Source organism: Terrapene carolina, unplaced genomic scaffold (genome assembly GCF_002925995.2).
Source record: "Terrapene carolina triunguis isolate 2854851 unplaced genomic scaffold, T_m_triunguis-2.0 Scaffold310, whole genome shotgun sequence".
Lineage (NCBI taxonomy): Eukaryota > Metazoa > Chordata > Testudines > Emydidae > Terrapene > Terrapene triunguis.
The window spans coordinates 138,210-154,495 of NW_020664661.1; the positions used below are offsets into that span (position 1 = coordinate 138,210).

Genomic DNA, 16,286 nt, shown 5'->3' on the forward strand with positions numbered 1-16,286 from the left:
TGAGTGCAACCCCCCTTATAAATTAAAAACACTTTAAAATATATTTAACACCATTATAAATGCTGGACGCAAAGCGGGGTTTGGGGTGGAGGCTGACAGCTCGCAACCCCCCATATAACCACCTCACAACCCCCTGAGAGGTCCCAACCCCCAGTTTGAGAACCCCTGGTGTAATCCATCCCATCATCCAGATCATTACATAAAGATGCTGAACAAAACTGGCTCCAGGACAGACCCCTGGGGCACTCCGCTTGATACTGGCTGCCAACTAGACATCGAGCCATTGATCACTACCTGTTGAGCCCGATGATCTAGCCAGCTTTCTATCCACCTTATAGTCCATCCATCCAATCCATACTTTTTTAACTTGCTGGCAAGAATACTGTGGGAGACCGTATCAAAAGCTTTGCTAAAGTCAAGGTATATCACGTCCACTGCTTTCCCCATATCCACAGAGCCAGTTATCTCATCATAGAAGGCAATCAGGTTGGTCAGGCATGACTTGCCCTTGGTGAATCCATGTTGACTGTTCCTGATCACCTTCCTCTCCTCCAAGTGCTTCAAAATGGATTCCTTGAGGACCTGCTCCATGATTTTTCCAGGGACTGAGGTGAGGCTGACCAGTCTGTAGTTCCCGGATTCTCCTTCTTCCCTTTTTTAAAGATGGGCACTATATTTGCCTTGTTCCAATCGTCCAGGACCTCCCCCGATCACCACGAGTTTTCAAAGATAATGGCCAATGGCTCTGCAATCACATCAGCCAACTCCCTTGGGTGCATTGCATCCGGCCCCATGGACTTGTGCATGTCCAGGTTTTCTAAATAGTCCTGAACCTGTTCTTTCACCACTGAGGGCTGCTCACCTCCTCTCCATACTGTGCTGCCCAGTGCAGTAGTCTGGGAGCTGACCTAGTCTGTGAAGACTGAGGCAAATAAATGGTGCCTGCTGAAGTTATTGCTGAGTGCAGTGGGAAGTGTTCTACCGAGGAGGAAGTAATAAGGCCGTCTTCCCTAGAAATCTTTGGGAGAGGATTGCAGAGAACCTCCATGAAAGTTTCACCAAAATCTCTCAGGAAGATTCAAGGAACATCCCTGTGTACATAAACTGCTTGGCGTGCCCCCACCACCACCCTTGCTTAACTCTACAGGGCACTGAAAAGCAGATGATAATGCTACCTCTTTGTTCCACCGCTACCTCTTCTTGTACAAGTAAATTAATGAAAAGTTGATAGTTGTGTCCTGTTAAGATGGGAGCACCATCGGTATAGCATTGTAATGGGAAATACAATTACACACTTACCTGAGGTTCCTTCCCCTACATCGGGCTAGCCCATGCTCGAAAGCTGGGACTGCAGTGGAATCTCAAACAGGTCCTGGCTCGTGGCATATCTGGACACCCCAGTCACACATTCCCCATCCTCTTCTTTCTCCACCTCCTCACTGTTCACGCCAGGGGCCTATGGCTCAGGTTCCTTGGAGGTATCCCTGATGGTCTGTGGGGTGGTGATGGGGTCTCCGCAGAGTATGACATGCATCTCTTTGTAAAAGCGGCAGGTCTACAGCTTGGCAATGGATTGACTGTTGGCCTCCCTGGCCTTCTGATACACCTGTTGCATTCTTACACTTTCACACAGCATGGTGCTGGTCCTTGTCATACCCCTTCTCCTGCATCCCCCATACAATCTGCTCCTGGATGTCCAGATTTCTACTACTGGTCCATAGCTGTGCCTGCAGAGCCTCTTCTCCCCACAGGCCTAGGAATCCAATAGCTCCTGTCTACTCCAAGCCAGAGTGTCTGGAGCACGTAGCTGGCATGGTAAGTTGGGCAGTTGCACACAATAGAGAGCTGCTTGATGTGCTCATCAAGCCAATCAAGAGAAGACATTTCAAAAAGTCACACGGCTTTAAAGATGTAGTGGGGGGCCTTCCGGTCTCTGTGACCCCTGGGCAGTGGAGTTCACAATCGTGACCAGAGCAGTCAGTGTCAGGCATTGTGGGACGGCTGCTGGAGGACTGTTAGGGTAGACATAAGTAATGCAGTGTCTACATTCATGCTGCAGCCACCTCCATACAATCGACTATAGCTCAGTGCCCCTTGGGGAAGTGGTGATGCTGTGTTGCTGTAACAGGGTGCTTACATCAGTAGAACACACGCTTAAGTGTAGACACATGCACAACTAGGTCAACACAAGGCAGCTTAAAAGACCCAACTTTGCATGTAGACCAGGACTTTGAGTCCAGCAGAGTTAAGAATTTATGTTCCCAAGCTCATTTTTTGAAGGTGTTGTGCAGGTTTCCTTTGAGAATGAGACCTGAGAGGTCAGACATGGAGAGATCGCTTTGGGAAAGGCATTCCCCACAAGTGCGAGTGTGTTTTGGTCTTTTATCATTTTTCCGTGCAAGCTTGCCCACATTGGTGTTGTGGAGCATTTGATGCATGGGATGAGGTATACCACAGGTTGTGATAGACATATGTAGGACCCATGGATCCTAAAAAGTGTTATGGGGGTACTGATCATCTTAACGGTGGAGCTATGTGTGCAGGTTTTGCATCCTTTATTCTGCCAGAGTCTGGTGCCTCTGAGTTTGTGGGTCCTGGTCTGTGGGGAGCTCACTTCTGATACTGCAGAGGTATTAATTGACCACTTTGTTTAAAGTGGTTTCTTGCAATGTGTGTTAACCCCTCATGTTTAATCTATTCCACCTTGTATTTAGCTGCGACACTGAGGACCTTTCCCAGACCTGAAGAACTCCTCTGTGCAGTTCGAAAACTTCTCTCTTACTGGACCAGCTTCTGTTGGTGGAAGAGACATGACCTCACTCACCTTGTCTCTCTAATGCCCTGGGACCAACATGGCTACAACACCACTGCAAACAAAAAATATTTTAAACAAGCTAGAGATGACCTATTACAACTTTTGAGTGATAGGCAATTAGGAGTCACCAAGTCACAGGAGCCCCCACAAGCACATACCCCTGAAGGTAGGGAGTATCCTCAGAGTTTTAAGAGATTTTAAAGCGGCAGGCAGAGGGAAGGCAGCAGCATAAATTTCCTAGAATCTTAGCCTCACTAACCTGATGATGCCAACTTACCAACACGTCTATCCCAATGTGAATAACATTCTTCAGATAGCCCAACAGCTTGTGAGCTTCCACCAGGTCCATGCTGGGCGGGTCCTGCAGGGGGTGATATCCCTCCACCGGATAAGTGCTGGAGTGTTAAGAAAAGTCTACTAGCCAGAACGCAACAGAAGACCTGTCCCACTGGCTCTGCAAGGAGACTGCCATGCATGTGCTGTATTATACAGTCCATATAGTCTCTGGTCAGAGCTTGAGGCCACCCCATGCTTGCAAGTCTGCGTGCCAAGCAGGGCACAGACATTCCAAGAGGCCACAAGGAAGTACAAGTATTTCAGACTTTGCTCACTGAACTACTGCTAGGACCCTCTTCTGCATCTCAGTGACTGAGATCACCTCTGGGCTCCTCAGACCCGAGAGCCACACAGCTATGGGCTGCCATTCCCAACCCACCCACCAATGTGTGAGGCAGTTTTGCCATGCCAGGAGATACATTAGAGCACCCTCAGCCCAGAGTGGAGGATGGGAAGGGCCCATAGCAAAGGGGGCCCACACTCCTGGCCCCTTTGGGACTTCTACACTTAAGAGTAAGATACAGTGAAGGGGTCTTGGCACTAAAGACCAGACAGCCTACAGCTGAGGCAGCATTATACCCACTTCACTTCAGAGCAAAGTGAAACACCCCCAGTACAGGAGAAGGCCCTTCGTATTGCCACCCCTGCTTAACTTCCCACCCTAGGGGCAGCAAAGAGCGCATCTGAGCAGGATGAGAGAGGGCAGGATCATGGATTGCAGAGTTTGGCTGTGCACTCAGCACCCCTCACCCAGAATGGTCTAGGTGCCGGTTGTTCTTCCCCCAGGCTTACTGTGAAAGGATATCGGAGTGGGCGGCTGCCGAAGTTAAAAGCGACTGATTCTTTAAAGGAGAGGCTGATAGCGGGGAAGTATGCCATGCCAGCTCCCCTGGTGATGTTATCGAAAGCTGTCCCCAGAGACACACCATTCCTGAAAGAAGAGAGAGCCTCCATGGGGCTTAACTAGCCTGGAAGAGGTTAGTGGTTGATCCATCTCAGAGACCATGTTTGGAGGAGGATGCAATAGACCAGAGACTTCTTATTTACTGTGATCACACAGCAAGGGGGAGATGTGCACTGGCAGATACGGAAATCACCGCCAAGCACCAGGGGCCCATGAATCCATACCAGACGTGCGCTCCAGAATCTCATTCAGAAAATGTGTCTCTAGCCTTTTTAGTGCTGAGGTAACCCTGAAAACATGAACAGAATGTGTAGCAATAATGGTATCCAATACACCACAGATAACACTCAGCGGGTGTGATTTGCCCTGTTCATCTATGTCAGGGCCCCGCAGATCTCAGATTCCTCAGCCACAGCATTCAACTTGCAGCACAGGGTGAATTCCACAGCTGATCAGGCTGCCCACATCCTGTTTCCTGTCCCCCTGCCTGGCTGGGACCTGCCTGCAGCTGCCTCTTGGTCCCCAGTGTATGCTCCCTGCACAGATCTATAGTGCCAGGCAATGGGGGGGTCAGAGAAGTAGAACTGAAGCCAGGGAGCCGGAAGTGCAGCTCGAGCAGCAAGGCAGCTGCAGATGAGCTGCTGATGCTGGCTACAAGCTGCCCCGTCTCCAACACAGATTGGCAGGCCTGGGCATAATCGGTGCTGCCAAGGTCCCTGCAGTCAGCAAGCACAACAAGAACCCAGCAACAAAATCAAGCAAGTTATGTTGAAGAGGATTTTCTCCAGAGCCATGGTTGTGGGCCTGCGGGGTGGGAACGTGAGGGATGTCACAGACAGACCATGTTAGCACTGCTATGGAATTCAGTCCCATTGTGCTGCAGAGTGCTTGTGCCATGCCACCAGCACTAAGCCCACAGGACATGTGCAGGGGCCTGGCCTGGGACAGGCATTGCAGGGTAACACTTTGCTAACCAGTTTAGCAAGGAATACTGAAAACAGACACGCCTGGGTGAAGGACGTTCCCCCCCCCAGTAGGGGCCCTGTGCCTAGCCAGACTCCAGCAGGGCCTGGTCTGCAGATGCTGGGCACCCACAGTGCCCCTGAACTCTCAACGTCAGCCCCTCCATAGGCTTTACTTTTCAGGGCCAGAAAGTGCTCTGTGCTTTGCCCACCAGGTCCAACAGCAATGTGTTCTCATGGTGCTGCTCCCAGTTCGCAGCAGGAGGAAGCAAACCCTGGTGCCAATGTAATTAGGAGGGAGGGGCCATGAGCTGTTCCCATTCCGCCTGGGAAGCTAAGGGCTTGTCTACACAGTCCCTCATGTGGACTACAGGGGTGCAAACTGCAGCATGCACTGAAGTGCTGTGATGTAACTGCACTGGACCATGCTGACGTGAACTTAGTCCTGCCATGAGTGCAGGAGACTGGACTAGATAACCTCTCGAAGTCCCTTCCAGTCCTATGCTTCCATTATTCTATTTCACATTAACGTAGTCATGTGTGTACAGAGCAAACTACGCACCTTGCAGTTCATGCCAGCAGCATCCACACTGCAGCTACAGTGCAGTACTTTGGTGGACACTGCAGTTCACACACCTGCAGTCTGTACTACTGTGCAGCCTTAGAGCATCTTCTCCACAAAGCACCTGCATTCAGTCCTTGCCGCGCATCAGAAACGCCCATCACTTTCTGGACTCCCCGCCCCTGGCCGGCACCCAGCAGCAGTTTGCTCCACACCGGAGATTCCCATTCCCTGGAGAGAGTACTGCCACACTCCACTGGGCCTGTTTTGCCAATCAACCAGCTGTCAGAGCCAAGCCCAGCAACCCCCAACTTGCCCTGGCCCCGGAGAAAGTGCCTCACACTCAACGGGAACAAAGGATTGCAGGCTGTTACACCCTAAGTGCCCCAGAAGGGGGAGCTCATCTACCCTTCGCCACATAGCTGCCTGGGACTGAGTTTAAAGGTGACCTTCAAGGGATTTTTTATTTTTTTTTTCCCCCCCCAAGAGATTATCCATTGGACCGCAGCAAAAAAGGCCCAAAGGCAGCTTGCAAGGGTTCCCCCACCACCAGCCCTCCCCCAGACAGGATGTCTGGGGTTGTGGGTGGCATATTTGGAACTCTCACCCTTTAATCAGAGGGCTGGGGATAGACTCTTTAACAAAGTCACTGAAGATAAACAGCTGTTCAATTTACAGCAGCATTAAACAGTCTGACTGGAGCTCCCTTTCCTCACTCACTCAACTTTCACTCTTCGGCATCATGCACTATTATTTTACTAGCTCTCCAGCCCCAGAGTCTTCCAGGCTAGACACGAATGGAATTTCTCATGGAAAACACAAGCAGAAAAAAAAAAAAGTGTTTCTAAAGACACTTTTCAGGCTTTCTGTAGTCACTAGACAGTGCAAAGAACAAGCCCCATTCACAGTCTGCTTTGCAGCTCCCTTTAACAGCTAATTCCAGCACTCACCTACATCTAGTTCTCTAGCTTTGTACCAGCCTTTTAGAAGTTTAAAACCAAGATCTGATGCAGACTTGTCCTTCCCATTAGCACAGTCCCTCTGCTCACCACTTTGCGTGCCTGCAGCAGCTCTGCATCTGTCAGACAGCTACTGCTGCAGGGGAGTCCATGGAATGGGGCAGGGGGAGTTTTCACAAGTGCAATATTGCAATGGTGCAGAACTCCATGCAACGCCACAGACACCTGACCCAGAGCCCTGAGAACCTGAGTGATTCCCCACCAAGCCTAGCCTGCCTAGTGGCACTGCCCCACTCCTGAGGGCACAGACTGAACCCCTGGGCTTTAAGCTGTCTTCACTACAAAGTTAACCTGGCTCCCATGTACAAACAAACCTCTGACCTACATTTGACAGAGCTTTCAACCCAGACCAGCTAGCTCATCTGGGGCTATAGGCTAAAGCCCAGGTGCTGCTTTCACTTGGGCTTGTAACCCACCCAGTTTGCAGTAAGGAAGCAGGTTCATGCCAATAGTACTCCAATACCTTCCCACAATTCCTCATGTGCCCAGGACAGACAAGTTCTCCCATGACTCACTGCAAAACGATCAGAGCATCTCAGCTTACTGCAGTGCTAAGAACCATGGGATATGCCCCCAGTAGTCCTAGCAACACACTCGGAGGAGTGCAGCACCAGTGTGGACCAGTGTTCCCTCTAATTTTCCCCCCACACATGTGCGGAACGAATTTTGTTATGTGCACCAATATGGAGGTGATGTGTCACAAAATTCACATGGTGGGGGTGGGGCCAAGGGGTTCAGAGCATGGGGGCTCCAGCTGGGGTTGCAGGCTCTGGGGTGGGGCCAGGAATGAGGGGTTTCGGGTGCAGGACAGGCTGCCCCAGAGCTACAGCAGGGAAAGAGGACTTCCCCCAGCTCTCTCTCCCTGCATCAGCACCTGGGCTGGGGAGAATAGGTGCCTCTCCACCAGCTGCGGCAGGCCCAGGGCTGGGCTGGGGCCGGTGGGGAGGGGCACCTCTCCCCCGGCTGCAGCAGGCCCGGGTCAGCGGGGAGGGGCGCCTCTCCCCCAGCAACGGCAGGCCCAGGGCTGGGGAAGAGGCATCTCTCCCTGCCACAGCCCTGAGTGCCTGCACGGCACTTAATAGGCTGCTGTGCGACTGCGCAGCTTAGAGGGAACTTAGGTGTGGACCCAATAACTTGACCAGGTCTTCGCAGTGTGGCTGCTCACATCTGGACTAGGTTAACCCAAGCGCCATTCACCTGTGTTAGCTCTGCACCAAAGACAGACCCTTTAAGTCAGGGGTCAGCAACCTTTCAGAAGTGGTGTGCCGAGTCTTCATTTATTCACTCTAATTTAAGGTTTGGCGTGCCAGTAATACATTTTAACGTTTTTAGAAGGTCTCTTTCTATAAGTCTATAATATATAACTAAACTATGTTGTATGTAAAGTAAATAAGGTTTTTAAAATGTTTAAGAGGCTTCATTTAAAATTAAATTAAAATGCAGAGCCCCCTGGACCGGTGGCCAGGACCCAGGCAGTGTGAGTGCCACTGCAAATCAGCTCGCGTGCCGCCTTTCGCACGCGTGCCATAGGTTGCCTACCCGTGCTTTAAGTCATGCTCAGAAGTAAACCATTTGGGTTCCATGACTATTAGGAGCCAGGGAGAAAGGGTAAGTACCCTACCAAGGTGCTACTTTGGCCAAGGATTCAGCCATGGGAGTACAATATTCCTGGCGGTTGCCAGGAGGAGCTCAACCAAGGCCTGGCAGCATCTGCTGAGAATAGAGGAAAGGAATATTTACACTAAGCAGGGCTAGTCAATGCAGCAGGGAGCCCTGCAAAGATGCTTACAGGCAGAAAGCAATGGTCCCCTCATCCAGGTCTATCAGACAGCTGACGATGTCTCCTGCCGCCCAGGACTGCACAAAAAGAAGGAAAAGGTTTAGAGGCTTATCCAGGTGTTCGACCAGCTTCCCATTAGATATTCCCAAACCAGAGCAGGACCAGATACCTATCCCAGACTCTTGGACTGGGAAGAGAAGAACTGGCCAAAACATGGGGTTTATGGGAAATTTTGCGTTTTTGCAATTTGGTTTCTTTACAAAAAGGAATGAATCAAAATTTGTGTAAGTGTCCCATGAACCAGAAATCCCCCCCCACACACACACACACCCCAAATTCATTTCAGTAATACGGACACGTTTCCAAAACAAACACTAGTGTCAGTTTAGGGAGCCCACTGCCCACGAGTCTGGAAGCCCTGGGGGTCCCTGGCCCAGGGCAGTCCACATGGCAGTGCTGTCACAGATCCCAAGAAAGTCTCAGGGCTTCCAAGCTCCTGGTTTCTCAGCAGGCAGTTTGGGAAGCCCTGTAAGTCTGGGCTCAATCCAAGGTTCTCAGGAGCTTCCAGGGCCCCTGGAGCCACCCCCAGTTAGAGTCAGGGCTCCCCACTCCACAGCAGGGACCCTGGAAGCTCTGGAAAAGCCAGGCTGCCCTAGAGTCAGACACCATGGAAAACTGGGGTCCCTCACCTCAGGGTAGTCTGTACAGTGGGAGGCTCTGCCTCCCAGAGCTGGTGGGGGACCAGGCACTGTGCTCCCAGGCACTATGTCTCAGCAGCCCCCCGGAAAAGCGTGTGTCAATTTCACTTGCAGAAAGCGAAGCTGACAAGAGCCTTCCAAAGTCAAAACACACCCAAGCACCTGTGGGTGAACACTTTTCCCAAAGTGATCACTCTATATCCGACCTCTCAGTCCTCATCCTCAAAGAAGCCTGCACAATTCCCTCAAAAGACAAGCCTGGGAGCTTAAATTCATAACTTTGCTAGGCTCTAAAAATCATGGGCTGAATAGAGATTTATGGCTTATTACAATAATCTATAACCCACTACCAACCTCCCCCAGCTGCTCCCCATGCCCTTCCTTTCCTCTCTATGAATGGAGGGCTGTTAACAGGCCACTTCACCTTGAATGGTCCCTTGAAATGTGTTTACTTCAATAATCTGTTCCATCTTGTATTTAGCTGTGGCACTTGGAGTACATTTCACAGACCTGAGAAGCCTGTCTCAGTCCGCAACAGAAATTGGTCAATAAGAGATATGACCTCACCCACCTTAGAATCATAGAATCATTGTCTCTCTAAGAATGAGCCTTGCAGACAGGCACAGCCAGGAGCACTCATTCTGACTTTACTGACAGAAATCAGAAGTTTTCACAGTGAAGATTTCAGTTTTGCAAAGAGAACAATTTGGGTTGTTTTCCAACAACCTTTTTTGGCCAAGTCTAGTGAGAAAAGCACGGGACTTCTCCTTCCCACAGAAGCTCACACAGCATCGTCAGCCACCTCTGCACAGTTGTGCACACAACACTCAGAGGCTCTCCTTGTTGGCCATCACTAGGTTTATGTGTAGGACCGTGGCTGTGTCAGACCCACAAACCCAGCAGAATTAGCCACAGAGCAGCAGCATTGTTTAACAAGGAGCAATCCAAATGGTGCCCTCCCAAGAGCAGTAACAGCGCCAAGCTGAGGTTCATTCCCATCAGCAGCTGCCCAGTGAACTGAACTAAACTAGATGGCCAAGCAGCTAGGTCTGAATACGTAGGTGCTGTAAGGGTGCAATGTGCTACCAGGAGCACAGGTCAGTGATCATCAGGCTGCCTGCATCCCCAAGCTCACCTGGGGCTGGCCCTTTGTTTTGCCAAACCACTCAGGAGTGTTTTACGAAGTCCAGGGAACCACCTTCTTCCTTCCCTTTTAAAGGGAACATGGCTCTGCTAGCTCTTCTCTTCCCCTGCCCAAAGGAAAGAGCAGCTCTTCCCCAGCTGACATTCACAAAGACGATGATGGGGTTCAGTGTGGTTTGAGAGCAGCACTGCCTCTCGGGGCTCTGCTAACTGCTGCACACCCTCCTGCAGAGCCTGCTCCTCTCAACACCTCCGTGTCACTGCCGATGCCAATTAAGGCTTCTGCAGAGCTCATCACTGCAGCTGAGGAATGCTAGACCCAGCAATCACAGTGCTCCACTAGCGACCTAACTTGTGACCTAGTGGGAAGGCCCAAGAGCAAAGGGGAGCTCCCTCTTGGGAGCCACTGAGCGCAGGCACTTACTTTACCGTAGTTGGTGGTGGTGACATTCCACTTGCGCACCCTGTTTCCATCATATGCATACGAATCCGGAGTGTCTCCAACCCCCTCCTGCATAGAGAGGAGGCCAAGAATAGAGTCAAGCTGTCTGGGCGCAAGGAGCCCATCCCAAGCACCTCACTCCCAGAGGGGCAGCCACTGCAATGGGAGCAAAGCCATGGGGCAGAGAAAGTGGGCTTTCTGGCGCTCAGCAGCATGAGCACTCTGCTGGGGGAAGGAGAAGAGCGTTGGACCATAATTCTAGTAATTGACACACACACAGCCCCCAGATCTGTAGTCTAACACAGAGCATCACCTGTGATCCTCTCAGGGCAGCAGCAGATTGCTCTCTGCACTTCCACAGCGCCTGCAAATATCCTGTTACCCAGTGGCACTTGCACTCCCACTTCCTATGCCTTTTTACAGACCACCACCCCACTGACCTTCAACCCCAAAAAAAGAACAGGAGCAAACCACACACCCAACACTCTAGCCAGTGAGACACCACCAGCTGCTCCCCGTCCCCCCTGCCAATCACACATCAACATTCAAGGACAAACTGAAAACAGGCGAGCCAGACTCCAAGTTAAACAAACAGCCCCCAAATGCCTGGCAAAAGTTACCAGGCTTTGCTTATGCCAGCCTGAGAAGCCATGTAGCATCTGTTGGCAAGAACCATGTTGAGGCCCAGATGCCACCACTGTTCCCATCAGCCCTGTATATCATGCTAACAGGGTGCCAGAGGAGAGAGCAGCAGGGAGCCCTATGTATCCTGAGATGCAGCATTTGCTGTCCCCAGTTGTGTATCCAGCATGAGCACATAACACACGAGGGATTTGGAGGACACCTGCACTGTACCCTAGTCTGCAAATTCAGCAGAAACCGCTTTTATGAGGTCTTTATTATTTTATGAAGATGTGACATTTACAGTGTACACACGTGCTGGGAAGCAGCTTTAGCGCACCAAGACAACAGAACACGCCCCCAACCTCGGCATGCAGGCCAGGAACAGGCTGCAGAGCTGTGCAGTTACAGTACCTCCTGATTAAACCTGCAGTTGAGAGTGCACCAGCCAATCTGCATGAGCCCTTGGGAGGAGATGAGCACCTCGTAGATCCATTTCCCTGTAAGAGAGAGGAGAAGAGCAGGGATGACAGAGCCAAACAGCACAGGCTAAAAACTCAGTGCAACAGAAGAGCAGGCAGCTACACTGCCACTGCAGGAGAGGATGTGATGTCTAGGGGACCTTAAAGTCAAGCCCAACCCCTTCTGCCAACTCCTCCCATTTGGTATCAGACAATGGCTCCCTCCCTTCCATCCCCACAGACCAAGTGGAAGTATTGGGGTTTTAAAGGCTTGATGAGGCTGCAGCATATCACAAACACCCTTGCCTCTCCAGCTGGGTAACCTGCAACTCCCTTCTGCCATGGCAGGCTCTCTAGCCACACCATCCACTCACTGCACTTACCTTTATACACGCAGGTTGTGGCCCTGATGGAGCCAAAGTTGCTGTGGCCAATCACCTGAACCAAGGAACAAACAAGGGAGATTTGTATAGCTAAGGCAGGCCCACAGATTCCCCCAGCCCAGGCCCCACCACTGGCACTTCCCACTGCATGCAGCCCAAGTCACAGGGGAGACTTTTCCATCATAAGTCAGGGAGACAGTTGCTATCAAAGGAAGCATATCAATTCCCAGGATCTTCAGCAGCAAACAGTCTGGAGCTACCTGGATTGCATACATCCCATAACGCATGGTGTTTGCAAATACATTAGGAGCTTAGTAGGAGCTCAGCAGCACCAGGAGGGCCCAGCAGCAGCAGCCACCAAGTAAATATAGCTTGCTGCAGGTGCTGCTGAGAGTACAAGGAGGAGCGGGAGAAATGTCTGGATCCTAGATAAGCCATGTGAAGCTAGGATGAAGTCACAGGTTCAGTATAGACAGCCTGGAGACAAGGACTAGTGAGTATTTATTAGGGTTCCCACCGGGTTCTTTCCGGACACTGAGAAATGACAACCCATGCTCTAAGGGGCTCCTGATTTCAGGGCAGACAAGGAGATGGGGGTTCAGGGAGTGACAGGCAATTTACACACACATCAGTTTGACAACGCACTCTAGATCCAGGGGAGGATAGAGATGGGGCGGTGGTGGGCAAAGCAAGAAGGACCGAGGAGGAAGAACAACGAGAGATTGAGATAGAGGTGTAAGCATGGGGCAAGGGACATAAGGGGGCAGTGAGGGGCAGGATCGTTGAAGGCAGGTGGAGAATCTGCTAGATCCAAGCAGACTGGGCCAGTTTGCTCTTTCAATGAGTGTGCTGGGGGAGAAAAGGCTGCAGTAAGTGGAGGCAGTAGGGCTCCATGGGGGGGCAGAGGGTGGCAGGAAGCAGGGCTGCTTGGCCAATGGGGTAGAGCAAGTGAAGGAGGAGAGAACAAGTCAGTGCAGTGTTGGGGGCTCCCACAGCACCATGGCAGGAGCAGAGGGAATGGATGTTGGGAGTGAACCAGGGAGTGAGAATGGACAACAGGCTAGTGAAGGGAACGATGAGGGAACTGCCTGGCCCCTGCTGACCAGAGACCTCTGGTTACCCAATGGCCCTGCATGCTGCTTTTGATTTTTGTTTGATCTTTCACTGACTGAACCTGCAGCACCAGGGTATCACAGAATACAGGCTAAGTGCAATGCAACCTCGAGGTGACTTCAAAAAACAATTGAGAACCACCTCAGAATCTCATACAGACTATGCAATAATACCAGAGCAGGAGCAGCTTGCCCGAAATGCAGTTTGAAGGCACTGCCAGAACTCCTCCTCTTGGAGAATCTGTTTCACTCAGGAGTATTACAGACTCCCAGAGCATCATTTAACAACACACCAAAATGGCAGCAGGGGGGATTTGCTTTGAAGAACATGTTGCAAGAGGACAACACAGGCCTGAAGAGAGACCTTTAAATCCCCATGGGCCATTCCACACACACTGTGCTCCTTGTCACACTCACCCCAAGTAGGTCATCATCAACCAGGAGGAGTCCCTCAAAACCACTGGTGTGGTCCAACACCACAGTAGAGGGACCAAGTCGCCCCTCTAATATCTGATCTGAAATGAGAGTGGCATGAAAGCCAGTCAGAGCAGCAGAGAAAGACACGTGGCACTTGTAGTACAAGAGAGTTTCGTGGACGCCATGGTATAGACTAGAAAAGAACACCTGGATTCTGCAGCTGAGGAGGAGCAGACGAACAGAGTTATAGCATCAGATTATCAGCACTTCCAGGAGGCAGCGGGCTCAGGGTGGAATTTAAACAGAAGTTCTCAAAGCAATGCATGATGTTTTAGCCATGCAGCACCCAAGTCACATGCCCAGTCTCATATAGCACCTGGAAAATTTATCCCAACAGTTTCAGTAGCCTCAAAACAGTCTGGAGGCCATCAAAGCTAAACCCCAAGCCAAACATTAGACCAAACATTCCCATCTAGTGGTAGCAAGACACTCACACAGTAGATATAGGCTCATGACTAGATACATGAAGAGGCAAAGCATCACCTCTTATGGACTGTGCTTTAATGACTGGGGGAGGGAACAAATGCCTCAGATCATGGCAGGTAAAAGCGTGGGGCTGAGGAAATTCAACAATAGTAGGGGAATGCATCAGAAGAACAAGCCACAGAGACTATCAACAAGCCTGCATATTCCATTGAAGAATGGGACACTCCAGCTATTCTGCAGTATGAAATCTCAACAGCAAGAGCTTGCTATATCATTGCTAAGGAGATGTCTCCAACACACCTGTCCAAACAAGAGTTCACTGCATAATGAGTTTGTCCATTCTTTGGAGCAAGCACCCCACTATCCATCTGGAAACATGGCTGTTACAACTAAGAACTGATCTGTTGCAGGGTTAGCCCACAAGTGCTTAGAATCCAGGAGTTAAATAGATGATGAATCAGAACATAGGAAAGCAAGAACCAAGCTCATTTAGGAATCAGTCTCCCAGGAGACTGATTCTTCTCCCAATAAGGCACACAAGGAAGCTCCAAGAGGACCAGACACCCAATATCTCCTACCTCGACTGTCCTCCGCACCACTGTCCTCTGCCAGCAATTTGTCGAGGTGCTCCTGCAGGTTCTGGAATGTCAGTGGCTTCCTGGGAATAAAGAAGAGAGTCCTTCAAAACTCAGTGTGTCACCAAGGTTTAACGAGTTCACACCTTGGGTGGCTTGTAAGCCAGAGCTGCTTGACTGTCCCCCGCATTGTCCTTTGCTGCTATTTATAGTAAAGCTCACAGTAAGAAGTTCCACTTATCTGTGTTACATATCATTAACGGAAGGAACTTGAGGCAGACAGGCATGCTAGGATCAAAGGCTGAGACATGTGAAGAACAGTATTTGCAGAGAGATAAGCTAAATTACCAAAGGCCCTCAAGTCTTGGTGCTGATCAGCTGAGGTCAGAAGCAATCCCATGGGGAGTACTGTGAAACTGGCCAACTGCATTACTATTACCACAGTGCCTAAAGCCCCATTCATGGACCAGGAACACATTGTGTTAGGTGCTGTACAAACAGAGCAAAAGGACAGTCCCTGGCCCAGAGAGCTGACAATCTAACTATAAAACGAGAGACAATGTAGACAGACAGATGAGGGCGCTCAAGGAAACAATGAGACAGTATTGGGCAGCATGACAGGAATTGGTCTTGGCGCACCTGCAGGAGGGCTTTGAAGGAGGATAATGAGATAGCTGTGCGGATGTTTAAAGGGAGCTCCACCCAAGCACAGTACAGACCACTACCAGAGAGCACAGCAGCCTAGAAGATCTGCTTCAATATGGCAAGTTCCATTAGCCAAGAGCTCTGTTTGTCTGCACCTGAGTTGAGATGGTAATGTACTGGGATCAGGCAACAGCCTTCCACTTCTCAGCTAAGTCCAGGGAAGCAGAGAGGAAAAAACCAAATAGAAGCCAGTTTGTTGGACCAATCACCCTTTCCTGGTCATCAGCCCCTATGTCCTTAAGGCTCCAGTCATCAAACAAAAGAATTGGAGTTCTGAAAACTGACACGCTGGTGCCAATGGAATATTCCAAGGCATGCTGGCTGGAAAGTTTGTGGCAAAGTAACATGAGACAGTCCTCCCTCCTCCCCCCATAACCTCAGCTTACCAACAGCCAAGAGGGCCCAGTGTTATTTTTAGAGGTGATGACAGATCAGATGTGAGCTCAGAATCTAAGCATAGTGGGAGGAATGTGACCCCTAGCGCCTTTTAAACACAGCCAGACAGAAAGAGGAACATTTCACCAGAGGGGCTCCTCACCATTCCAACTGCAACTGTACCCACCCCGAGCCTACAGGCCTTCCAGTGGCAAAGCTGAACACAAGAGTTACGCAACAAGAGGCCCCAGGATTCTGACCCACGGAATGTGAAGCAGAGTTGAAACCATAAAAAGAATTTCAATGCCACAGCTTGGTGTCTAGCTTTACTTTTGCCCTGCACAAGCAATTTCCTTCAGATGACACCTAATAATAAAGATACCAAGTATCAGAGAGTCTGTATCCGTGTTAGTCTGTATCCACAAAAACAACGAGGAGTCTGATGGCACCTTAAAGACTAACAGACTTATTTGGGCATAAGCTTTCGTGG

The 16,286-nt window shown here is 50.4% G+C and overlaps 1 protein-coding gene across 1 annotated transcript in view; it reads right to left on the reverse strand.

Annotated features, from left to right (window-relative positions):
• The window catches only part of RNF123 (ring finger protein 123), a 126,254-nt gene that overhangs the window by 99,748 nt on the left and 10,220 nt on the right, over positions 1 to 16,286 (reverse strand). The window contains exons 4-11 of the mRNA XM_024211346.3: positions 14,720 to 14,799; positions 13,656 to 13,753; positions 12,127 to 12,181; positions 11,697 to 11,782; positions 10,644 to 10,730; positions 8,388 to 8,455; positions 3,957 to 4,082; positions 3,093 to 3,207 (exon numbers count right to left, since the gene is read on the reverse strand). Coding sequence (XP_024067114.1) covers positions 3,093 to 3,207; positions 3,957 to 4,082; positions 8,388 to 8,455; positions 10,644 to 10,730; positions 11,697 to 11,782; positions 12,127 to 12,181; positions 13,656 to 13,753; positions 14,720 to 14,799 — 715 coding nt within the window. The remainder of the gene's footprint in view (positions 1 to 3,092; positions 3,208 to 3,956; positions 4,083 to 8,387; positions 8,456 to 10,643; positions 10,731 to 11,696; positions 11,783 to 12,126; positions 12,182 to 13,655; positions 13,754 to 14,719; positions 14,800 to 16,286) is intronic.